This window comes from Uloborus diversus, chromosome 6 (genome assembly GCF_026930045.1).
Source record: "Uloborus diversus isolate 005 chromosome 6, Udiv.v.3.1, whole genome shotgun sequence".
In the NCBI taxonomy this organism is placed as follows: domain Eukaryota; kingdom Metazoa; phylum Arthropoda; class Arachnida; order Araneae; family Uloboridae; genus Uloborus; species Uloborus diversus.
In genome coordinates this window covers 114,206,776-114,234,137 of record NC_072736.1, presented here as the reverse complement: position 1 = coordinate 114,234,137, position 27,362 = coordinate 114,206,776, and the positions used below count along the sequence as shown (strand labels likewise).

The following is a 27,362-nucleotide window of genomic DNA, read 5'->3' as shown; positions in this document are numbered from 1 at the left end:
TCTTAAAATTAATTTCAGTTTTATTGTAATTGCTGCTATTGTAGTTAGGAACTATTAATCTCAAAAATGATAAAGTAAAAATAAATATATGATAATCTAATATTTAGCCCCTCGATTATTTTTTCACAGGTACTTTCTTAAAAAGTTGTGTACAAACCGTCTGCTGCAAAACATAATAATTATAGTTATACTAATGTCTTGACGTGATACAATTTTGTACAAGTGTTACAAAGTACATGAAGACCAATTGGCAGGAAAGGCTTATGACAGAAAGGGAGAAATTACAGTAAACTCTTGATTATCCGCGGAATAGGGTGGCACGGTAACTGCGGATAAGCGAAAACCGTGGATAATCCGAAAAATAGGTTAAAAAACGATACAAGAGTATACAATAGCTAAAAAATATGAATAACATTCACACAGACATTTAAATTAGAGCTAAAAACATTGCTACATTGCATCTACTAACATTTAATGTAAAAATATATATACAGTGCTGGCCAAATTATTAGACTAAAGAGTTTTTTTTTGTACACTATTTGTACTAAGGTATTATTTATTTTACTGTTAAAGTACAGTACATATTGTACACTGATTATTACGTTATTTTAGCATAATTTAATGTTTGCAGGTGGCAGCAATGTCTGCTGTGTTTATGTTCTTTTCTTTTAATCCACCTGCGAGGAACATAACCTCAATCAGAAACCTTGTTAAAAGTATTCCAAAAAGACTTAAAAGGCTCATCAAGAACAGGGGAATGCATACTAAATATTAGATAATTATTTCACTGTTCGTTAATGTGTCTATAGTTATGTAATCAATAAAGAATTTGCTTTTAAAAACAGTCTTAGACTAATAATTTGGCCAGCACTGTAAGCTAAAAGCGAACCATAAAACATCATTAGTTTAAAAAACATTTAATGACCGTGAAGGGGGGAAAAAACTAGAAAAGAGCTGCGGATAATCCGACCGCCCATAATCGGAAGTGTACTGTACATCCAGGGTTCGAGTGCGGGGAACTTTTGTTTTCCATTTTCTAACGCAATATTTTTATGCGATCACAGCACATGCATGAAAAAAAAAAAAAGAAAGAAAGAAAAGAAAAAACGTAAACATTATAATTTGCTTCGCGAAAAAATTATATTTTAGTGAAAAGATTATGTTTTATCGTTAAAATAGGTTTAATAAATTTTTCTTATTTACCATTAAATTAACTCAAACCCAATGAACTTAAAACAAAATTTTAGAACCCAAAATCCTCAACTTGATATTAGCGTCTTACTTAGAATGTGTTTTAGACGTTTTCGAGTTCATAGATGTTTGGACTTGACATAAAAATTCTAATTAGTGATTTATATCATAAATATTACTTTTTGAATTGAAAAACCCGAAAATATCGTTGTTTTGTACTCGTAATTATTTTTTAAGAAACTTCTTTCGTTTTCATCTTCTATCCTTCTCTCACTGTAGACCAAAAAAGTAATTGTGAACAAAAATAAATTTAAAAACAAAACGTAATTAAGATTAATATTAAAACAACACTGACATGATATCGATACAGTACTTAAAATGTTTTTTTTAGACTGCCTCAAGTTCGTAGATTTTTTCCTTCTTATTGATCTTAAATAAAGTTCCATCAAACCATAAACTAATCGACTTTCGGGATACGTTGCACGTGACTTCTGTTAATCGTGCTGAGAGAAAGATCGTTTGTGGAATGGCTTAATATTCTGATAATGTTAGAACGTCTTTTATCAAGTGTGTGCAAAAAATCAGGTTATTAATAGCTTATTCTTTCGTTACAAAGACGATCTTTAGTTTATTATTTCGGTTAGTAAGAATTTTTTGTGCTTAAGAAAAATGTGTTTGGAGGGCTTGATTTGGAATTCACAAGTTCTATCATCGAAAACATTCTCTTTAAAAAACAGAACTCGCAGGGTTTTTTTTTTTTTTTTTTTTTTTTTTTTCTATATCTTCACGAAAATTGGTCTCTTACAAATGTAAGCATCCTCACATACATAATGGCCAAAATCACTGATCGAGAGACGCTCTGACGTCACCAACAATGAAACTCGCACCATAGCATGCGTGACGGCATTATTTCATTGTTGAAGCACCAAAAATTCAGTAAGTTATTCATAATTTGAAAAATTATTTTGGCAATGTTTGACATGCAGGGAAATGCTTAATTTTGACAGGGCTGAACTGGATCCGGTAACTTAACTGTTTTACTAGTAAGACTATAATTTTAGGAAAATGAAGAGATGAAAAAGTGGTCAACAATTAACGCTATCTACTTGAGTTTAGGGTTAATCCGCTGGAGTTAAGGTTAAAATTTCAACCATCAAAAATCTTCGTCCAAATGTAGAAGCAATTTTCTTCCGTCATACCTTGAAGGACGATTTTCTAGTTTTATAATAATTATTTTTTCAATTATGTCTTACAATGTGAATTCGCAATGCAAGTAAACTATAGGAAGCGCTGCAGTCTCTAGATAATGACTGTTGAAAGAGGTAAAATAAGGACAGACCCTCTTACGTAGGATACGTACTGTCCAATGAGACATCTACCCTGTCAGGGCAGAATTGAAATGTTTTACCTCTTAGGCTAATTTCTTAAATCACCCCAAGGTGCCGTATTCAAGCAACATCACACTAGAGACAGTATGGTATTGATTCAAGCCCTTAAACTGCAAATCTCTTAACAAGATATTGGCTGTTAGGCTTGTATGTATTTGAACATTTTTTCTTAAAGTTAAAAGTACATGCTATTCTCTACAAAGCTCAATGGAAGAGTTTAAAAAATGTTTTCGAACTTGTAGTCGGAAAGCCATTTGTTTATAAAGGCTTATTTTGCGATATCGCATTTGAATCCATGCAGTACTTTTCATTGTAGATATTTGATTCTGTCCCCCTAAATTCGAAAATTAGTCACAAGTGCCTATTCTCAAATATGTAAATAACTATTTTCTCCAAAAGCTTGGCCTTTTTCAGAAGTTACTTCTCTAACTTTCATTGTTATTATTTTTATTTCTGTATTTTTTTTAATTCGGTTTAAACATCAGAAAACTGAAGTAAATGTTTGAATCCGCTTCAAGAAACATGAATTGAATTTCACTTTTAAACAAATTCATTATTGTTTCAATTAAATTAGAGACTAAAATTGTTTGTAAGCATACGAAATTTATTTTATCTGTGCTAAAAATAAGTGTGTTGTTGTAAATCATCTTTAGAGAAAGAAAAGAAACAACTAAATTTCATGGTTCGAAATTAAAATCAAGATTTCGGTTACCTTCTCATTTGCTGTGGCTAACGTGTTGAATGTGATTTTAAAGTTACACTATCTAATGTGTAAATACATGAAATGAAATTGTTTTGCATTCTTGAAGAATATAAATTATGCCGCCATTTCCATCCTCGATTTAATTACGTGTTAATGATGATCCCATTACTATCAACCATATGCCAGAGGAATTTTCTGGGATTCGAGGCTCTGCATACTAATTGGCAAGATGCATAAACCAAATGCCTTATCACGTGATTCCCATAGGGGGCTTGAAAACTTTGCTCCCATTAAGACTTTGAATGCGTCACGATCGACTTCCGATTTTTTGATGTTGAGAACAGGGTTTGGCCAATTTGGCTATTTTCGATCACAGTTGGCTAAAAAAAAAATAAAGCATTAGACAAAACGATCTGAATTTTACTTAATATTTATCATACATTCCATGAGCAGTATTAAGAAATGTAAAATTTATTGAGCAGAAGATTTGTAAAAGAATATTAAAGCAATTATTTAAACAATAAATTTGGTAAAATGTTAATGCATTTAAATATGGAAACAATAAATCTTGCGCATAAACACGGGAAATGTCTAAAAGTATAGTTGCAATTGAAGTTTTCCAATATATCTAAGAAGGGAGAGCGGTTTCCCTGCAGAGTTGCTGTTTTTGGCTAATTTCACAAAGCAGTTTGGCTATTTTCCTAAATTTTCACCTGAAAGGAAGAAAGAAGAGAAAAAACATAGGAACATTTTTTTTTTTTTTTTTTTAATATTGTTTTGGCAGTTTTTTGAAAATCACTCAAAACATTTCAAACGTAAAACCATTACTCATACTAAGAGTTCCACACGTAAGATGTTTGCGCTTTTATTATTAGACAGAATTTATCAACCTTTTTTGACCCAGGGGCTGGTAAAATTTGTAAAAAACAGCTTCGAGAACTTTTTTTTTTCCAAAAGACTTTGCTAGTTGTTGAAAAGCTGTTGAAACAATTGTTTTAATGTTAATCAGTTAACCGTTTTAGTGTCATTAATTTAGCAACTATGTTTAAAATGTAAAGACAAGCAATTATTATTTGTTATCAAGTAGTCTCAAAAAACGGCCGAATATCATACAAGTAACACATACTCGAAAAACATAATTTCTAAGTATTGTCTTGTTTGTGCGTGTGTGTGTGTGTGTTTATTCAAGAAGCGGAGAGGGAAAATTTGATGGTCGGTCAAAGTTTTCCACGGACAGGTACCGGTGCGCCGGATCAGTAGTTGAGATCAGTAGCGGATTTTAAAGGGGACCCGCTCCCCTCCTCCAAAAAAAAAGGTAAATTAATTTTAATATTTTATTTATCCTTTCTAATTGACTTCTTTTTTTTTTTTCTTTTCTTTTTTTTAAGAGATATTTAAAAAGAACACAAAACACAAGCACATTTTGAATAAAAGCATTTTTTTTTTCGCAACAGAAGTAATACTGGAGTTAGAAGATAGATCTTCAAAATACATTTAACTCACTGGTTTCAAATTCAAGGGGATGAAATATCGCAATTCGTCCCTTAATTCTTCGTTGATGGAATTAATAACTAACAATTTTTTAAAAAGTGTGTAGACGTGTCTAAAAGAGTCATTTTGATCCAGGAAGCTAGTTGCGAAATAATAGATTTCTTTTTCAGCTTATAAAGAAATGCAAAATGAAAGAAATCACGTGGTAGTTTCTTTGCAAAACCATGATATTAATGGCATGTTGTATCAAAATGTCACCTCTACTGTATCATGGCTTTAAGAACAAATCAGTAACTGCTTTGAAATTCGCAAAGATATAGTATCTGAATTCTTCAATAAAACTTACGTGTTATGAAGCTATGATTTTCTTAATTACGTACTATTTTATAATTAAAATATAAATTAATTTATAAAAACTCAAATGAGGTATGGGTTTATATAATAACCTTGCCCTCGTGTTATAATCATTATGACAATGTTCCTAATTAAAGCCGTTCGTTTTATAACATCTCGGTGATATTATATTGGGTTTAGTATTTAATTTGCTTGGAATGTTATTTTACGTCTACAATCAAAGCATATTAGTGCATAATATTTATGTACCAAAAAGTAGATTAATTGACCTTAAGTGATCCTTAAAAAAAAACATTTAAAAATAAAGTGATGAAAACTTTGGTATGAAACATATTGTATGAGGGGGGGGGGTGCGCTGTTCAATTTCCGGGACCCATCCAAAAGTTATTTCTGTATCCGCCCCTGGTTGAGATCGCCACTCTGTAAACATGACTAATAGAATTCCTTTTCATAATATAACAAAGCGACAAAATAAAGCCTGTGAACAAACGCGTAATATTTTTTGGCGGCACCTAAAAATAAAGGCCCAGTGTCTGTTTTCAGATGCTGTCAAAATAGCGTTATTTCAGGAAAATTTAACCCTTTCGTATTCATCTCTTTTTTCTCGTCTTTCGGCCCTAAATGCTTCGTTTAGCTTGAATTTTACTTTTATTCTAGTTGTATTCACGCTGAACATACATCGGCTTTTGTTCGGGCTTTAAATATTACAAAAAACAAAATTTTTGCGTAGAAAGTAGTTTTGTGATTATATAGCAGGGCAAGAAAGGCTTGACCGAATGCTGCTTCCACTTTTAGCCTCCCTGTGTTGCATTGTATTCAAAAGAGGCTTTTGTAAATCATGCTTCTATGAATTCTGCTTTTTTTTCTCCCTTTTTACTTCTACTTTGTGCGAGCAATTGTTCCTCTTGTTCAGCCGAGATCAAAAAAGACGACGACAAAGCATTTTTCCCACGAAGTCAACAACAGCTTTACAAAAAGAATAAAAAAAGAAATAATAATAAATATAATAATAAAACCAACTTTTATAAACTTGTCTTCAAGACGCTGCGCGAGCTTTCCGCGGAATTTCGTCGTTGACCTTCGCCATGTTGATGTCGCTGCGTTGGCGAATATCGGATATCAATGGAATGTGGACGTTGCGATATCCTTTCCATGTTTTGACTTATGTTGTCAAGTTATTGGCGCGTGCAGAAAGGAATGATTCAGGACTATAGAAGTTAGAAGGGCTGGCTCTTAGCGCCGCGAAAGTAGGAACGAGGGGGAAAGTGCCAGTGACGTCACTGGGTAGACTCGATCTGGGACATTTGTTTAGTGCTTGCGTGCGTAATTCTTCAATCTCTTTCCCCGTTTTTATGTTTAAAAGTTTCTTGAGGGTTAAGCTTCAAAAAAATGAAATACAAGGGTAAATGTTTTGAATCTTATCGACAAGTTAATAAGCGATACCAAAGACAATAAACATAAAAGAAATCTACAATACAAATTTTTAGTTCCTATTGTGTAGTTTTCGATATTCTTTATCCAATATGCATGTTTTATAAAGGGGTAGAAAGCGGAAATTCTGCGCAATAAAATTGAACTTATAAAGAAATGAAAATAATTTACTGTGCTTGTCAAATTTCCTCATGTGTGTACATAATTTTGTCAGTTTCGACTTTAAAAAATAATAATAATATTGCTATTTCAACCTTGTCTCAAAGAAAATGAAAGAGATAAGATAGATATAAGGAATAACTAAAACATATTGGAATTTCGCGATAACCCATTTGAATCTAAATACTGCCGATATTTTTAGAGGAAGTTTTTTTTCACGAAGTAACTATAACTCTGACCAAGAATCTTAACAAACGTTGTATTTGAAAACTGAAGTAGAACCTCATTAACCTGGACTAATTGAGGATCCAGGTCATCTAGATTGTTTAAAACGAATTAAGCAAAATGACCTATAAATTGAACCAATATACATAAGTAAAATACTTGAACACAGTAAAAATTGTATTTTGAATTAAAGAGAATGAAATATCAAACTGCATTAGAAAAAGTTAAAACGAGCTGATGTGTGCATCACATGACTTCCTTTTACTCCAATTTAATGTCATTTCCCCATTATTCGCTATTTTAATGTGATTCAATATTTATTCTCTAAATATCACCAACAATAGCCAAATTGAAACCAAAAAAAAACTCCGCCAAATTTGTCGCCAAGTTGGCGACAAAACTTGGCGACCAAAAGACTGGCGATATATCGCCAAGTGTCCGACAAATTATAACGCCACTTGAGTTTACATCGAAATTAACAATGATTTCCCCCCAAAAAGGTGCAAAAGACCCCCTTAGGAACATCCGAAAGCAACCAAAAGGGGAGGTGCACAACTAGACCCCACTACGAGTCTATGTACCAAATTTCAACTTTCTAGGACATACCATTTTTGAGTTATGCGAGATACATACGCACATACGCACATACACACATACATACAGACGTCACGAGAAAAGTCGTTGTAATTACCTCGGTGATGGTCAAAATGGATATTTCGCGTGTCTATACATTCTTAGGCACTTTTCCGCATGTGGTCGAATCGAAAAAAAAAACTCAACATTCATTTGGGGGTGAGCAAAATGGAAATTAAGGGCGATTTTTGAGTGAAAATTTTTTCGCGAATACAATACTTCCTTTTTTGTAAAAGGAAGTAAAAATAAAGTTACAGCCTTACAAAAATACATTATTGCGCTAACGCGTTCTTTTTTTATACCGTATGTACATTCAAATGGTTGTCCGGATAAAGCGAAGTCCAGATTAATAGGTGTTTACTGAAATTGTTAATCAGCATTTCAATCACTTCAATTTAAAAATAACATATTGAAATTTAGCAACGTAAACCAAATTTAAAGTTTCAATGATTATCACCAAATTTATAAAGCTAACTTATTTGTAGACTGAAAAATTTCTTCATGTCTGAATTCTCCAAAACATTACGTTACAGTAATAAATGAAATCTTTCCCAATATTCTACAAAGTTTTCTTCTGTGATAAAATCTATTAAAAAAAAAAAAAAATTCTGCCGGCTTACCTTTTGTCCTCAGAAAGTTTTTCATTCAAATATCGGATTCTTCCAAATGTTCTTACTCAAGAAAAAAGTTCAATAGCCTTTTTATATGGGTCAGGCAATTGATCTTTCAATACAGAAGACCAATTAAATGGCCTAGCTTTTGTACAATCATAAAAACACTAATGTATCTGATTTGAAAGCTTTAAATAATCACAAAAAAAAAAAAAGCTTCTTTACAAAAATAGATACACGATTGAGATAATCACGATATAGTATTTTCAATCTCTCTTCTCCCATCTTTAAGTCGTTGTCGCATCAATGCGAATTATTATATATTTTAAGCATGGGGATACAGTGTTCAAGAAATTGTCGAGTTAAATCTATTGAATAATATTTACAAAGAAATTTCATGCATTACATCTAAATGCATTGTAATTTTACGGTTGAAGGAAATTTATTACGGTCTCACAGTGCCGTTACTAAACTAATTAAATATCATAAATTTGCATTGTGACAGGGTTGAACCAAATCCTACATTAAAAAATAACTTCGTACACCACATTTTATAAAATTTGTCTTGCTCTTTATCTTAACTTTTTAAAATTCTTCCCCCAATTATTTATTGAAGCAGCTTCAAAGTTAGTATTCAATAAAAATAAATAAATAAATAAATAAAAAGCATTTCAAAGCAGAAAAAAAGGTTGTATTCCTAAATTTTTGGGTGTGTTTTGAGCTCTTTGAAAATCTTGAGGGGAAGCTTAAGTTTCCAGAACTTTTTCAGCAACTAGGAAATCAGCACGTGAAGGCATTTTCAATACTTTCAAATATAATTACCCACAAATATTTTCGATTCTATAAAATGTGACCTTTACTTTAGCATAACGTGAAGGGAAAATAACCTGCCAACAGATTTAGCGCAGGAGCAGGAGCTTATTTCTGAAGAAACCGTAGTCAAATGTTATGAGACATTTGAAAATTGAAATCAAACCTTGAAGAGAATATTCATATCCTTATTCATAATAAATGATTTTTAGCCTTGTCTGGGAGCGGCCTCAGCCCCTTCAACTGCCTCTTCAACAATCCTTGTACAGAGTAAAAATTCTTTAATTGTATTTTAGCTAAGGCATACCACAGTTCTTAGGGCATACGCTGTGGATATTGTCCCGCGGAGTGTACCCGATGACGTCAAAAACGAGTTCTCTCTTCTCGCTGTCCACTTCGCGGCGGATGAAAAGATCAAAGGAACGAGCTAGCCCTTGTATTCTCTAGTCCTGGGAATGATTGCTTTCCGGAGTGTTGTTTTTGGGGAATGAATTGGGGTTTATCTGAAGAAATGTTTATACATTTTTGATTTGTTGTGTCGGTACTCGTCTGCTATTATCATTATCGCATTCAAATATGTAAGAATTTGTTTTCCTGCAGAGCTTAGATATGGTCTATAAAAAAAAAAAACTATCTTAGTAAAAAACCAATGTTTTCATTTCTACCATTTTAATCGTTTTTTTTTTTTTTTTCCCTTCAAGAGTCACCAAATAGAGTGGGGGAAGGGGGTAGTGGAGCTGACTGCGGTATTGACATTTTGTGGGAGGTCTATTCAGAAGTATTTTTACTTCCTTTTACAAAAAGGGAAGTATTGTATTCGCGAAAAAATTTTTACTCAAAATTCGGCCTTAATTTCCATTTTGCTCACCCCCGAATTAATGTTGAGTTTTTTTTTCGACCCGACCACACGTACATATGTACCTAAGAACGTACAGACGTCCGAAATATCCATTTTGACGTTTCCCGAGTTAATTACAACGAGTTTTCTCGTGACGTCTGTATGTACGTATGTATGTATGTATGTGCATATGTGCGTATGTATAACTGAAGAACGGTAAGTCCTAGAAAGTTGAAATTTGGTACGTAGACTCCTAGTGGGGTCTAGTTGTACACCTCCCCTTTTGTTTGCATTTGGGTGTTTCTAAAAGAGTCTTTTGCCCCTTTTTTGGGAGGAAATCATTGTTAATTTCGATGTATACTCAAGTGGTTTTATAATTTGGCGGACACGTGGCGATATATCGCCAGTCTTTTGGTCGCCAAGTTTTTTCTCCAACTTGGCGATTTTTTTTTTTTTTTAAATCTGGTTTCAATTTGGCCACTGGTGGTGATATTTAGAGAGTAAACTATTGAATTACATTAAAATTGCCAATAATGGGAAAATGACATTAAAATTGGAGTAAAAGGAAGTCATGTGATGCACACATCAGCTCGGTTCACTTGGGGGAGGGGGTCTTTGTTGTTTTTGAGGGGGTGCACCACTGCTCTTGAAGGGATTGGCACCCTTGACCTTTTTAGCTGTAAAACGCTACTGTGACTATTGTTCCTGCATTTGCGTACTGAGTAAGAAAAGAGGATCCCCCACCATTATATGACCCATGAAGCACCTCCAAGATTGTTTGACAACAACTTCTTGTTTCGCAAGATACCGATTGTAACACCTGTCTTAGAACCCGAAATATTCTGGTATCGTGCCGCCTTACCGTTGAGTCCAAGTTGGGCTAAATTTTATTTTAGGCGACTTAACTCTTCCTTGTTCCTGAAACTAATCTCTGTTCATTGTCTTTCCAGGTACTCTGCGCACCTTCCAGATGCAAGTATGTGACGAGGAGGAACTTCGGATCGAGTGCTGGCCCAACACAGCAATCAGCATCAGCCACGCAGAATACGGGAAACCCGTGTCCGGCGAGATGATGTGCCTAACGCAAGCCAAGGGGCCCTCCCTAGAAGATATCGCGAGGAATCCCGGATGCTCCGCACACAATGTCAGAGAAGTGAGTGGTCACATTTGTATTGTGTAAATTGTAAGAATCGTGGATGCTTCTCTAGAGACGGATCCACTTTCCTTCCTGAAAGTATCTGAAGTGATCTAAACGAAAGATCGAAATAAGTATGCAGACTTGTATTCTCTTTTCCAGGAGGAAAAATTGGTTGATTTGTTCCTAAATAACTCTCTGTATGGTGAATACACTTATTAACTTAAAAACTGTTTGTAATATATTATAAGCATGAATCATTCTGTGAAAATATGTTCATGGGATTTAAAGCCGGAGATCATTGCGATGCAAATACCTTGCCTTGAACACCTACGGCCAAATTCAAATTATGACTTTTATAGCCTTAAATAAATGTTTGACTTCTACTTAAAACATTTATGAGAACACTTATTCCCCCAGAATCAAGTCTCCTTGAATCAAGGACCCTTGATACTTTTACCTTTATTAGTTTCTCTTTAAAATACTTTATTCTAATTTATAAATTAAAAAAAAACTCTTAACATTTTGATGAAACCACTGAAGACTTTTAAATGTGTAACGTGAAGTCGTTACACATCTTAGTTCCATTTAGTTAAGTTACATTGATTCAAATAAATGTTATAAGCTCCCAGAAAAAAGGGTATCGACTGTCCCCAGCCTTCCCTTCTGACAGCAATTTAATCAATAAGGAATGCCATCATAAAGTAAAATATTTATTGACACTATTGACTGCTTCATGGACTTTCTCACTGTATTTTTACGTTTTCTTTTGTTGCAGAACCTTCAGTCGTCTTGTCGAGAAAAACAAGAGTGCCAGTTAGAAATATCTCCAAAACTTTTAAAAGAAGATCCTTGTCCGGGAGTCCAGAGATATCTAGATGTTGCCTACAAATGCAGACCAAGTAAGTGTCCACTGCAAGTACGGAAACGTTCTGTTTCCGTACATTAATTTAATTTTGCTTCCAAGTTTCCAATAAAAAAGATTAAAATTTATTTATTCTTCTAAAAATATATAATTTTTTCTTACCTTCTTCTTTGTGCTGCTCTCTAGTTTTGAAAAATATCTATGATACTTTTTTCACACTCACCGCTTTTTTTAAAATATTCGCAGCTTCTACGTTTTAAGTATCAAATTGGTCTTCTTGCGCATCATCAGTTTCGAAAGAGAATTCCGATATATATTTTTTCACATTACACCGTTATTTATGAATAATCTTTACACCCACGTTTCAAGTTTCAATACTAGTCTTATGATGTACGTACTTGCGCTTAATAAATATTTTTATTTAATATTATTATTATAGTTAATTAATTAATTATATTAATTAACTTTTTTTTTAAGTTACCGAATTAGCTCGAGAATTTTCGATTTTTTTTTATTATTATTTTTTTTTCTATCGCTTTTCTTGTTAAACATTGTTTCATTTTGAATCGATTTTTAGTATTCCGATTTTTAACCATTTTTTGAACCTTTATGTTTACCGAAAGGTAACCAACTCTTAGCCGTTTTAAAATGCTTTTGCACCAGTATAATTTTTTTCGATTAGTGTGTGATTTTTTATTATTTTTTTTCCTCCTCCCAAAGGTCTTAAATGCTTACCTTGCGATGTAATGTTATTCTCTTTTTTTCCGTTTGACAAACTACTTTTAATGCATAAAGCTTCGATGTGATGAAAATGTATGGGGAGAAAGAGTAATTTCTGTAAGGCTTGGCAATTAACTTTTGGGCAATAAATATTACTTTCGGAGAGATTAGGGCATGATCAGTAATAAGCCAACCATTATTTATCATCAAAATGTTTATCTTCATGTTTAGTTTTTTTTTTTTTTTTTTTTTTTCTTTACCAAAACCGAATACAGTTAACTTTCGATTATCCGCGGAATGGGGTTTTTTCCTTCAGCCAAAAGTACTACTTTTAGTCATTGAAATTGATAGAATAAGCAAAAATAATAACATGGGCCCAGAAAATACTTTCATTTTCCCAACAGTTATTTTTTAATTAATTTTTTTTTAATGTCCGATTTTTCAAACAAGGCTTGGTCTTGATGACGTCACAAATGATGTATTTCGGCGCATCTTTCTACAGCGTTTCTACGTTATGATAATCAAGAAGCGAATTAATCATTGCGCTCTACGTTTGCTGTCAACCATATCGTTGCCAATAAACGCAAGTAAAGATGCGAATTAAGTATTTTGATCTTTGAAGGCCAACATTGAATGGCATTTCATTATTTGTGATGTCACACGACAGAAACGTAAACAATGAAAGCGTATTAAGCGATTTAAGTTTTTTTTTTTTTTTTTAATATTAAACTTAAGCAAATTATTTTTAAAATGGTCAGATCCTACGTTTTTAAACATGCTCTTTCGGAAAAAAAATACTTATAAATTTTTGGAAACTATCCCATTGGGTGGCACAAGTGCCACGGATAAACCGTAAAAAGGCTAGAATGAGGGACTAATAATTTAAAAGTTGTTCTTCTTCAAAACTCGGTTGTACTGATCCATAATACTTTCTAAAAACAGTTTAAAAATATAAAGTACAGTAGAAATGCTTTGTATTTTTGCACAACAGAACATAACATTAATAAAGAACAAGTGTATGTATGACGAAGAAAGCACAATAAATAAATAAATAAGCAAATAAATAGATAAATAAAACGAAAACGACCGAGTTAAATTTACACTTTTTCGACAAAAAAAAAAAAAAAAAAAAAGAAGGAAAGGAAGGAAAAAAAACAACCCCCCATTAGTATTTGCTTTTTGCTGCGAAAATACATATAACATGTGTCTGATTGTTGATTGACTCGCGGATATTCGGGATAGTACTGTGCTAACATTCTTTTTTCTTTTAGTATTATCGAATTAACGAATCAGAACAAAAAAAGACCCTGTCACATAAATTAAATTTTCAAAATTAGACTCTTCCCAAAAAAAAATATCTAACTCAAAAAAGAGTCCTTGATTTTAAAAAAAAAATACCGGAGTGAATTGTTTACAAAGAATAACAATTGTCAAAACAAATATCTCACAATATTCGCAGGTGAGAAGTATCTTTAAAGGCTTCCTAAATGCAGTTTTACTGCAATAATACTGTAAGTGCAGTGAAAACAACTACCAGTTTTTTTTTTTTTTAATAAAGTCGTAGAAATTCTTGTTTATGGAACTTCTTCATTATTTGTGTATTACATATGTTAGTTTTGTCCCTGAACTTAATTTTAACTGATTTATGCTTTATCGCATTTATTTCTTCTCTAAACCTTGTTTAAAAAGAAAAATCACAATTTCACAAAACTAGTCCCATTTCAGCAAACATTAAGGATTAAATATATGTATGGGAATGTGTCAAAAGAAAAAAACCTTGAGGGAGCATAACTCTTGCTACTAGTATGTGTAACAAACATACTAGGATTGGCAATGTGCCCTAAAATTTTGGATTTTAGGTTTTAAACCCCAAATTCAATCTTCCACTGCAACCCTGCCCTCTGTACATAATAAATTATGTTTGTTGGAGCTGAAATTTTGTTCATAAAATCAATTAATGCTTGGTTATTGATGCTAATATATTTGTTTGTTTTTTCAGATAAATTTTTCACCCGCATAGTATGCCAGCATGATAAAATGAGATTGAGGTGCCACAAGTCATTACGCATCATCATATACAGCGCATTCTTTGGCAGTTCTCTCACGGGTGTTGAAGAATGCCCGAATACTGCCAGTAAAAATCTTGAAGGTAAGTATTCTTATTTATTTGAACTTATCTTTTAAAATCATTACATACTTCTGCAGGTGTACTGAGATGTGTAGCTAAATGATAACAATAAATAAATACTTACCTGCAATAACTTTAGAACTATTTTTTGTTTATTTTAATTACAAAATTTAGTGCAAATTACAATAGAGTTCAGATTTAAATTATTACAGGATTTAGATTTAGAACTTTAGAATTAAAAAAAATAAAGTTTTGCATCTATTTTTGCCATTTTTTATTCATGGATTGGGGGGGGGGGGCTGAGCCAAGACCATTTGATGATCAATTAAAATGACTTTCATAAACATTAACGTCTATGTTTTGATCTTTTCTTCCTGGTAACTTAGACTCCACTTCCTCCTGTGTTACTTAGAGTCCAGACTGTAAATCGAACCTTTTTTTTTCGGAAATTTGTCAAGAGCTTAGGTCTAAAATTTCAAAAAAGCATTTTTTGCATCCTTTAAAAAAAAAAAAAAAAAAAAATTCACAGGAGGATTACAATATTCTAGACTGAAAGAGATACCCATTTTAGTAAATTTCTTTAGTAAAAAGCTTTGTAATCTCTACTGAAGTTGACTATGATGATATAAACTTTTTCCAGAAATTTCGTTGTTGGTCTCATGTTTAAAATAAACAATTCAATTGATTACTAGGCAAAGGGGATCAGTAGTTATGATTTGGATAAACGTTTTATTACCATATATACTCGCATGTAAGTCGATTTTGCTTATAGGTCCCCCCCCCCCCCCCTTCTTTCCTTGCATGAGTGAAATTAGGAAGAAATCGAAAACCCGCGCATAAGTCAACATCCTACTTTCTGAAAAAAACCGGGAACGTTTTGCCGCGATTTTTGAAAATAAACGTTTTAAAAAGAAGCAAAATGAATTGTAAAGAAATTCTTACAATCAAAAAAGCATTATTTTTACACTTTTGTACAAAAAATTTCATCTTTGCTATCGCGATATTTGTGAAGGTTCGTTTCAGCAGTTACAACTTTTGTTACTTGTTGTTTTTGTTTTGAGTTAATGCTGATAAAGTTTTGCACTGTTGTCATATTGCATTCATTTTTTTTAAGTGAACGTTAATTTACGTGCAACAAACTTTCGCACAGTTTCCGCACTTTTCCGTTGTCAGTCTTTTGTTATAGTTATTTATCTTTTATTTTGCTGTCAAACCAGGTAAAATTATAGCAGAATGTGGGATTGTTAACTTCTTTAGTATTAGTTTAAAAGGACTGGACTAAAATTTAGAAAATGTTCACATTTTCAAGTGTTTCTTTCCCACGAGTTGTTTGGGGTAAATCTTCAAAAATTCTTTTCCACGTATAAGTCAACCCGCCCAACTTTTAACCTCGTTTTTATTTCCTTTTTACAAAAAAGGAAGTATTGTATTCGCGAAAAAATTTTCACTCAAAAATTGACCTTAATTTCCATTTTACTCACCACCAAATGAATGATAAGTTTTTTTTTTCGACTCGACCACGCCTTAGAACGTATGGACCCGCGAAATATCCATTTTGACGATTTCCGATTTAATTACAACGAGTTTTCTCGTGACGTCTGTATGTACGTATGTATGTATGTGCATATGTGCGTATGTATAACTGAAGAACGGTAAGTCCTAGAAAGTTGAAATTTGGTACGTAGACTCCTAGTGGAGTCTAGTTGTGCACCTTCCCTTCTGGTTGCATTCGGGTGTTTCTAAAGGGGTCTTTTGACCCTTTTTTGGGGGGGAAATCATTGTTAATTTCGATGTAAACTCAAGTGGTGTTATTATTTGGCGGGCACTTGGCGATATATCGCCAGTCTTTTGGTCGCCAAGATTTTCGCCAACTTGGCGACAAATTTGGTGATTTTTTTAAACATCTGGTTTCAATTTGGCCACTGTTGGTGATATTTAGAGAGTTAACTGTTGAATCACATTAAAATTACCAAATAATGGGAAAATTACATTAAATTGGAGTAAAAGGAAGTCATGTGATGCACACATCAGCTCGTTTGTACTAAATTTCTCTATCACTCTGAATTGTAAATATTGGGCTTACTATTAGGCCTATTTCTTGTCAACTGCATTGCTTCATAAAATGTTTCTTTGCATATTTTCTCTCATTTGTATCATTTTTATTTTCTTCCCAAGACTGTGAAGCAGGCTTCGCCACTGAAACTGCAATGAACAGCTGTCACGGGCGCAGAAAATGCACGCTGTCTGCTGATTCCTTGATGTTTGGGAGCACTGGATGCTCAGCCAAAGCAAGATTATTTTTAAAAGTCGTTTTTACATGTGGTATGATGATTTGCTTTCTCTGATTTTTTTTCTTTTTTAAGTAACTTTTGTCCTTGTACCATGTTTTTCTTTCACAAATTGTGTTTATTTGTTTGTTCTCAATTAGCTTCTTGCTTGCATTATTTTAAAGTTTAGGTTAATGGTGTGTAACTTCAGTTCTTTTAAGTCTCAGTTAGAGTTGTAACCTCAGATTTCACCTAGAGCAGGTGGCAAAAACAAAAAAAAAAAAATATATATATATATATATATATATATATATATATATATATATATATATAGATGCCTCAATTGCCAAATCGAACTCTACTTTTTAAAAAAAATCGTCACATCTGCTTTAATAGTACTTTATCAATAGCATGTGAATTTATATTGAAATTTTGACTCAGTGCATTTCTGACCATGTGATGGCAGAAAATGTAACACGAGAGCCTAATTACTTCTATGGATAACACCATCTTCTTCATAAATATTCTCTACTTTTTGTTTTATGGAGTTAGTTGATTTGACAAGTGAGTCATCCATGTAAGCATCTGCATACATGTACATGATTTTTTATCCAAGGATATTACAAGAATTGAAGGGAAAATATTCATATTAACTTTTTTATAATCTTGAAATATTAAGTATTGACGCTTGATTAAACAAATATTAAGTGTCACCTTGTTTGTTTTCTCCAATTTTAAATCAATGTAATGTACATTTTCTATGTTGTAACTCTTCTCTTTTGAAGCAATTCTTTTCTAAAAATAAACAAAATGCACTTAATTTATTGCTCTTAATCTATTTATTAATAGCATTAAAAAATGTCACATTTTTCTCAAACAAATTTTTACATGAATATTTGTTATATTTGTGCAAATAACTGCCTTGAAAACTGAGCTTTAGAAGCAAATAAGAAAACTTATCAGATCACTATTCTTGTTGCTGGTTTGATTTCTGAAAGTCACTAGTGGTTTCATTGTAGCTTGTATTGCTGTGACTTTGATAATTCCTGGCAATTCATTTCGTAAGCTCACATATTTTTTGCATTAAATTTATTCTTCTAACCCAAATATATGTCAATGCAATATTTTATTGACTATTTTGTGTGCTTTAAATTATGTTTTTTATTTGGTGTTCTGTAATGGAGTTAAAAATTTATGCATTTTAAATTTGTAATTTCATAAAAAAATGAAGGAATATTGTCTTGCTTTTGAAAAACAATAACGTAAAAATTGAAGCAATGATACCAAGAATGAACTGTTATCTCAAAGGGGAATGTGAGTTTTTGTGTAAGTCTTATTGATAAGACTTCCAGAATTGTTAAAAAGTACATTTTACTTATTCGAAAATTTTATCATTCAAGAACCATAAATAGATTTGAAAACGTTTTTAAACTTGTAAAAATTTTAGAGATCCACATAGAACAAAATTAACTAACATGTAGTTTGAGTCAGAATTCTGTTTCAAAACCATAATCGAGGGATAATTTAAATAAAGTTGAATCTAAAGAGTGTAAAATAGCTATTTAAGTAGAAAGTTCAATGTAATAATATTCAGCTTTCAATCACTTATACTTCTCTAGATGTTTTCAAATGCTGTTATAAATTTCACTTCTAGTGTGTCATGCATGAAATTAGCCTATAATGAATTTGGGACATACCTGTATGTAAATGAATCGATGTACAATAATTTTTATTGTTAATTATTTATATTTTTTATTTATTAAAAAATCTTGGTTAATCAAGCTAAAAAGATTTTTTTAATTTTATAGAAATGTTATCTTAAGATTCATATATTTTTATTTTATTTATTTATTAAGGATTTATTATATTTTTTATTAATACATCCACATATTTTACTGTTTTGTAGCTACTTGCATTACGAGTTCTGAAATGTCTTGAAGGTTTAAACAAAATCCAAAGTTCTCTTAGTTATACTTATGTTTTAAACTAGTGGTACCCGCACAGCTTTGCTCGTAGTAGAAAACTAAAAGATCTTTTGGTTCACCTGTATGTACAAAAATGTAGGGTGAATTTCTCGCCAATTGGCTTGCCCATGTTACGGTTCCACATTATGATAACTTGGTAATTTACTTGTCCATCTTATGATTATTTCCTCGTAAAATGTTCTTAAAATTGGAAGAGAAAAAAAAACAAAATCGAATTTTCGAAAAATCGCTTCGAGGTGCATACCCCCAAGCTACAAACTAACTTTGTGCCAAATTTGATGAAAATCGGCCGAACGGTCTAGGCGCTATGCACGTCACAGAGATCCAGACAGAGAGACTTTGAGCTTTATTATTAGTAAAGAAGTAAATTTTTGTTATTAGAATTTCAGAACATGCATATATGCTTCACAATATATAGCTTTGCATGCTTTTGTGATTATACAAGTTCTAATACAAATGTGACAATGAGCAACAGGCTCTGGGCCTAGCTGGGCTGGTCCTAGTCAGTTTATTAGTCCCTAATGAAGATCAATGGCCCCTTAAAGCTATCCACCCCCTTTTTCATTACCACCTTTTCCGGTAAGCTGTTCCAAGTACCCACAACCCTACTAAAATAGTAATTTTTCCGAATTTCCAGGTTAGCCTGATATTTGAATAGTTTAAAACAATGACCCCTTGTCCCACTTTCCATGCAAATATTTAACTTATTAACGTCATTCAATTTTTGAATTATGTGAATTTTAATTATTGTATGGGATTTACGATTTCAGAGGCGTTTGAATCATCTGTATTTTGACTAACTCTATTGCATTGAATATGATGTTAGTGTACTTGCTTTAAAAAACATCTGCTTTTTTGTGCTTCTACAAAACTGTTAAATATGAGAAGCTTTACAGCAAAATCCTGTTACAACGACCTTAAAGGGACCACAATTTTTGTTCGTTGTAATGGGATTTGAGAAATGTACCAGAAATTTTATTGGGACTGCAAAGTTATTTGGTTGAAACAAATATTTCGTTGTATTGGTATTTGTTGCAAGATCATTTCATTGTATCATTTACTCATTTTTTTTTTTTTTTTTTTTTTTTTTTTTTTGTTTTTCCTGCAGTTCCTAAGGATTCCCTTCAAGACCTGGAGTTGCAAGAAGAAACAGAAATAGATTATTCAAATGGCCTAAATGAGCCGGATGTATCTGAGATATTGCATAACTTGAAGTCTTCAGACAACGTGAACCTCAAGTTCACTACACCCTCTAGTTACCACAGAGGTTAGATTCTTCTTGTTTCTCGTACATGGTTCACATAATTCCTCAAGAAATATTATACTGTTTTCTGTATATTTGGTGCATCAAACAAGTTAGAAATGTGTACATTTTTCTAAACGCCTTTGAAATGATGATAATATTTAAATATAGAGAGGGGAAAAGTGACTTTTATAGGATTATTCTAATTGTTGGTCTACCTGTATCGTTTGCGTTAGCAACTGTCTAAGTTATTAAACGCTAATGAAGTCTTCTATGATGTGACTGATTAGTTCTAGCTAACAAATTTGTAATGTAGAGCATCATGCAGTTATTTGTTTGTTTAGTTCATTAAAAAATGATCACTACAGAAAAATAAAATTTATGGGATGTGTGTACAAGATGGAAGCTATTCAAAAGCACAAACCACAAAAACCAACATCAATCATGGAGCAGAAGCAATAATAAATAAACTTAAGGATTTTAAATTTCTATATACCTAGTTTTCTCAAATCAATAAAAGAGACAGACCTGTCATTTTGAATTTTTTTACGGAGAAGAGAAAGGGTTGTAGATGTATGCAAATTGTATGGGAAAACAACAAAAAACATGCTTGCTTTTTATAAATACATTAATTTCTCAAAGCCAGTAGGGACAATTGCTCCCTCCTAAACGATGGCTCCGAAACATTAGGACTTTTTACTTGTGATATTTTCAAAACTATGTAACTCTGTGTAAATGAAATAAAATATTTCAGTTTAATTACACTTATTGCTTTTCACTCAATGAAAAGACATGATCAAAAATGAAGTTAGTTCACAAATTTAGAGAATAATAGTATACACTTTCATGAACAAAAATTGGATTTAGTGCTTCTCTTATTTTGACTTGCATTGTGTTCAGTGACATTAAATGTTCACTTTTAAAATGTGAGTTGAAGTAAAATTTAGCAAATTTTCTTCCGTTTATTAAGATGTCTCTAACAGATTCGAATGATGTTAGCATTTCAGTCCAGTGTTGTTTTGGCTGCACCACATATCTTCATTCTTTATTTCATCACAACTATGCTATCCTTTATTTTCATGATTCAAAAAAAATAAAAATTTCTTCATATGTATCATAAGTATGTTAACAGTGCTTGACATACTTCCATGTAGTCAATATGAACTGTACCAAACCATTCGTTAGTCTTTCCATATTTTCCTTTTCCCCTACAAGCCAGTTAAGATCTTCATCCATTTCAAAAAAGTCCATCCTCTTTCATGCTCGATTCTGCACCCCCCCCCTCCCTCCCTCCCTAAATGCTACAGAGTACCCACCCACAAGAATATAACCAGCTCCAAAAAAGGGACTAAGGCTCCATAAAATATGCTCTAATAAACCATTTGTAGTTTAACTCCTTCCCTCTCGCTCCCGTGAAAATGCCGTGCTGGGGTGCAATATTAGCGTGAGAAACTATTCAAACCAATTTATTTATTTTGCCCAGAATACATTTTATTTCTCTCTTTATACACTAGATGGCAGTACCAGTTCATTTTAAATGTAATTGCAGAGATGCGGGAAGGAAATTCTGTTTTTCTATCCAGATTGTGATGTTGGTCTCTATATCTCATGCTTTGTAATTTACCACACAAGAAAAATTTACTAATCTTTACTTATATTACACAAAAGGTTAATAAAATCCTTTTTCAATATTTAAAAGACGTATTTCTTAAATTTTCGCTGCTTGCTTGGGTTTGCTTGTTCGCTTCTCGTAAAAGTTTTTTAAAATTTAAAATTTCAATCTAAAAAATGTTAAAAATTGAATGCACATGTTTTTCGTACACTTATTTTTACTTAATTTTCTTAATTTAAAAAAATAGACACTTTTATAACCGTTTTCTTGAAAATTATTCGATCCTTATGGGGATAATATATCCCTTACATCATTTGATTGTTACTTGCTCATCACTTTTTCTATTTATATTTTGTAGTTAATAATTTTGTTTACAAAGCTATTTATCTCTTTTGTCCTTATAAATCTTCTATTAGTGTTTTAATGTTCTGATTGTGTTCATTGACACTACATAAACTGTTTATTAAAATGACAGATGTTTCATTTTTTTGTGAAAAATAGTAATGGAAAATTAAATAAAAACAGTAGTGAATGTGCATGATTTACGGATTTTTTTGCAACTCACATTTCAAAAATTTTAGGGTTTTCACAATTTGTTGTGTGTTTAGTATTCACACAGTAGTATCTTGTTTACCCTGCCCTCAATTATCCAGATCTCCAGTTAATCAGGATCAAAAATGTAGAGTTTTAAAAATTATCACTCAAATAATCATTTTGAATTATGATAGCTGAACTATAGATCCGCCAGTCATTTGCTTTTTGTTTTGATTAAATGTACTAGTCCTAAATAGACCGTGCAATAAATTACAGCAGTTTGATAAACATCATAGTGTGCTTGAAGTGTCAGTTAGACACCACTGCAGCTGTATTGTCAATGATAAAGTGTTTGATTGAATAATATTAATGATAAAGTGTGGATTGTGCAAAACAATCTTGAGTAATTTTGTTATGAAGGTTTTTTTTTTCCTTTAATAAAAGGTATGACTACTTACTTAAGTATTTTTTTTTTTTTTTTTTTTTTTTGCTCATTTGCCATATTACTCGAATTATCTGGATTTCTTTCGGTCCCAGTTAGGTCAGATAAACAAGATTTACTGTACTTGGAATGTATACACTAGTTGGACCAGTTGTGCAATTTTTAAGAGAAATATAGGTAAGTGAGCAGTAAGGGGCTGTCCTTTTTTTTCCATCTGAGAAAGGGGGGGGGGAGGAAATGAAAGAAAATGAGTTACACATATTTGGCAGTGAGAAGCAAATGGATCAACTGGGCATTTTCAAATTTTGAGTAAAACGCGTTTAAAGTTGCGATCCTAGGTACACTTTCATTAAAAAACTTTTCTTAATCATGCTGTATAGCAGCACCTACCAGAGATACTAGTTCTATCTCTTGCCGCAAAACAGAGAAGAGGTTCTCCTACGGTTTGTACTGGTTATCTCAAAATTTTTAATTTTGGCACTTACATCCCTATTCTTCTCACTGCCTCATATGTAAACAATAATGTTATTTTTCTTAAGCAATTCTCAAGATTTTTTGAACACTTTAAATTTGATTTTTTTTTTTTTTTTCAATGTATATTGATTGCTTTGATTGAACAAAATATTCTCCATATCCTTTTGTTGTTACTCATACAGCTTTTATAACTGAAACTTATTAATCTGTGTTCTGTTTTAAAGATTGCTTCAACTACCCTTTCATACAAAGTGACTTTGTTTTAGGTGTTTTTGACTTCAATATCACTACAACCAAAAAAGCAGATGTACAAAGTGATGAAACAAGCGACGACATAAGTGATGTCAACTGTACAGTTGTTGATGACAATCAAAAAGTTATTGGTTTTATAACAGAATGGATAGCAGCTTATAAATTCATCACAGGTATACCTTAAATATGCTTTCTATGCAAGCTCATTCCCTTAATAATTGTTTTTCATTTCTATGGTTTTCATTCATCAACTAAAGTTTGTTCTTCATCATTTGTATTAAAATTTCTGATATTAAACTGTATGGGACAAATAATTAGAAAGCATTGTAGTGTAGTGAGTGCAACAAACATAAACTAGAGTATTGAAGGGAATAGGGGAAAAGTTACACATATGATTTTTTTTATTCATGCATTTTTTAAAGAATATTATCAATTTATCAGAGCAAAATATCTGTTTATAGTTTCTTTGGTCATATGGAATTTTTTTTATAGAATAGTATTTTTAAAAAAAACGTCTTTTGTAGTTCTCTTGTGCCCAGACAAAGGGACAATTGTGAACATGCCTGAGGCATATATAGACAAGTTTTAATAAAAGTCCTAAAATCAATGAACAATTGCTTTTTAGAATAGTTTGTTGGGTATTATAGTATCTTTTTCTTCAGTATCAGTTTCTTTAAAAATAATGATGATGATTTTGAATGTAACATTGCAAAATGTGTACGACGGATGCAAGGGAGGTGTGATTGCCCCTGCCTTGAGGGACCATGCACTGGCAATATATCCAAATTGAAGCCCTAAAAAGCAAGTGAAGGTCATTTTTAGTGATGTTAGGGAAAGGAATAGGGTTTGAATCTCATTGTAAACATCTCAGGTAGGGTTAGGGGAAAGAACCCGTTCAGTGAATTTCCTCCAGTAATTTTTAGAAACTGAAGCTCCAAAATGATCAATTTTAGACTACTTTTGATGATGTTAGGGGTTTTTGAAACATTCCAACGGAATTATTGCAAAATTGAAGTTTTAAAACACAATGTTAGAACACCAAGGCCGTAGCCAGGAATTTTTTTCGGGGGAGGGGGGGGGGGACATGGTCAAAGGCAAGTATGGTTCCAGATAAGTAGTCCAGGGGAGGGGGGATAGGGTTCAAAGTTGCGTTTATTTGAGGTTTGCAAAATCAAGCTAAAAGTAATAAAAAGTTAGTTTAAAATACCTTTTTTTATTAACTTATTATAAAACCATGTGACGAGAACTTTTAGAAAACTTTTCTACTACTTTTTCGGAACAAACGGGAATATCCCGAAATACACTTAATAAAGTGAGCCCCATCAATCGCTCTTCTTTGGTCGCATTTCTCGTAGCTGTTTTCAGTCGTAAACTATAGTTGCATTTAAAATGCTTGTTTTAAATGAATGTATTGATAATTCTTGCACCAAAAATATACTTGAAATACCCCCCCAAAAATATATCAACAGATCAACTACATACCTGATTAAATACTTTTAAATATGTATGAACGTGAAATTTACCAGTAGTCAACTATATATGCGTTATCCTAAAAAATGAAATATAGCTTGAAAAGCTATGTTGACAATGAGTAAAGAGTCAGCATTTACCAAACGCACAAAGCGAGATACCAAATGCTAAAAAGCTATTTTTAGGGGGTGTTTAGGCGGTGAAATCAATGAAACATTCAACCCACCACGAAACTTGATGGTCCATCAAAGGACAGAGGGGACCCCAATCCCTCTCTACTTTTGAAAAAGAGAATGGAAGATGAACCATTCTAAGACATTCCCCAATTCAAACAATGGCCCCTGTCCACTGCGCATTTTTTGTGCGGGGGGGGGGGGAGTCAGAAAAGGGGTCTGACTTAAAGAAAGAAGTAACAAGGTCTTGGTGAAGGGGAAACGTTTTGATTAGAGGATTCAGAGTCTTGGTTGCTTCTTTTTTTTTTGAGTGGAGAAGGAAAAACTAAAAAAAGGGAAGGACTAAAAAGTTTGTGTCCTAGAATTTCGGGGGGGGGGGGGGATTTGTCCCGACGGTCCCCACCCTGTCTACAGCCCTGTAGAACACCTCTTTCAATGGTAGCTTAAAGGAATAAGTTCACAGGGGCTTCCTTGACTAAACCTCTATATTTTAGTTGTTTAAGATAAAAATGCTGTGGCAGCTTCCCCATTCCCTCAAGCATGTATAAATTACATATGTAGTAAGAGGTAAGTTAAAAAATCAACCGCCCCCTCCTTGAAACATTTCTGGATCCAAGCTGTGCGGATTTTAGGCTTTTGATTGTACATGTGAAGGCTCTTGCTGGTCTACACTTTTGTATTTAATACATCGCCAGTACCAATAAGTATAATATTAATATACTTTTTTCTCTTTTACAGAAAACAAAGAAAAGTTCATTCTCTACGTAACTCTAAGCCTTGGAGCCGGGATCCTTCTGTTCTTATTGGTGTTGACAGTGCGGTTATATTCGCAGCAACAGAAGACTCTAAAAAAGGCAAAGCTGAATATATCGGAGCCGCTGCCCCTGAACTTTGACGAAGACTGTTCCGACCTGGACCAGTACGATCCCAGGCAGGACCAGAGCGTCGAAGTGGTACGGTACACAAACATGTCCACCATACGGAGGCAAGACAGCACGAGTCAGCCGCGGGCACCCCTCTCCCATTCCATGAACAGTTACTATTACAGTTAATAGTGGCCAGGCAGAAATATTATATACATATATATATAATGGGCAGCAGGATGTAATTGCTGGTCAATTTTTTAGTCCAAAGCTTTTGCAGCTTTGTGTTGTTTGTTGATTGTTTCTTTTAATTTATGAAAATGTTTTTAATGTTGACGTGTGACATTCTCAGGGGCTCTTGTATGTTTTAATGACTGCAGTATTGTTCTTTTTTTTTTACATTTGGATGGCTTATGACACCATAAAGGTCTCAATTATACATAGGTTTCTATTGAGGGGGGTTTTCCCCCTTGGTTGTAGACTTACAGAGTTTTAATTTTTATAAGTACTTATAACATTATTTAGAAAAATGATCTAATAGTACATTGGAAATTTATTTAGTAATTATTAAAATATTGTGACCATTACTGAGTAACAGAGTTTTAACCAATTTATTTATTTATTTTTTTAAAAGAAAAGTTTTAGCTCATATACAATGCTCAAACCCATTTGGTTTCACCCCTGCTTAAAATATTCACCAAAGTAGTAGGATCAGGCAATTATTGTCATCACAAATTAATTTTAACTGCAAATTTTGACAAAATTATAAAGATTAGCAACAAAAAAAAATTGCTTTCAGTTTTTAATTTAAATTCAAGAAAATGTATGTGTTTTGTCCTAATTTGTGTTAGTTATTCTAAATATGCATGAAATGTGTTCATAATGTATGACATAATATTTTGCTTCAAGCATTACATTGAAAGAAATTTTTTAATACATAGATTTGAAATTCAAGTTTCATCTACATGTAAAATACTTGAACAACTCTTGAGTACTTTTAAGTGTTGCCATCAAATTGTAAAAAAGAAAAGAAAAGAAAGAAAGTTTAGTACACATAAATGTATAGATAGATAACTGTTTTCCCTTCATATTTTATTTCTGTTATATTTTTGGTAAAATGGTGGGATATAAAAACAATCAGAGCTATGAGAAGAAAGTATCTCCTTATCTTAGCCTATGAGTATTTTTGATATTCAGCAGAGAGTTTTTTGCTTGCAGTCATTAAATATATAACTGCTTCTCTTTAACCATAAGTTATTTGATATGATAACGAACTTTTAAAATTCTGAATTGCAAATAATTGTCGCCATGATTTTTTAAAAACATTTTGTAAGTAATTGTACAGGTATTCTAAGTTTTAATTTT

At 32.4% G+C, this 27,362-nt stretch overlaps 1 protein-coding gene across 1 annotated transcript in view; it reads left to right on the top strand.

Annotated features, from left to right (window-relative positions):
* Positions 1-26,186, top strand: part of LOC129225148 (protein eva-1 homolog C-like) — a 170,724-nt gene extending 144,538 nt beyond the window's left edge. The window contains exons 2-8 of the mRNA XM_054859709.1: positions 10,785-10,987; positions 11,748-11,871; positions 14,554-14,703; positions 16,858-17,004; positions 20,043-20,201; positions 23,506-23,664; positions 25,873-26,186. Coding sequence (XP_054715684.1) covers positions 10,785-10,987; positions 11,748-11,871; positions 14,554-14,703; positions 16,858-17,004; positions 20,043-20,201; positions 23,506-23,664; positions 25,873-26,186 — 1,256 coding nt within the window. The remainder of the gene's footprint in view (positions 1-10,784; positions 10,988-11,747; positions 11,872-14,553; positions 14,704-16,857; positions 17,005-20,042; positions 20,202-23,505; positions 23,665-25,872) is intronic.
* The last annotated feature ends 1,176 nt before the right edge of the window (positions 26,187-27,362 follow it).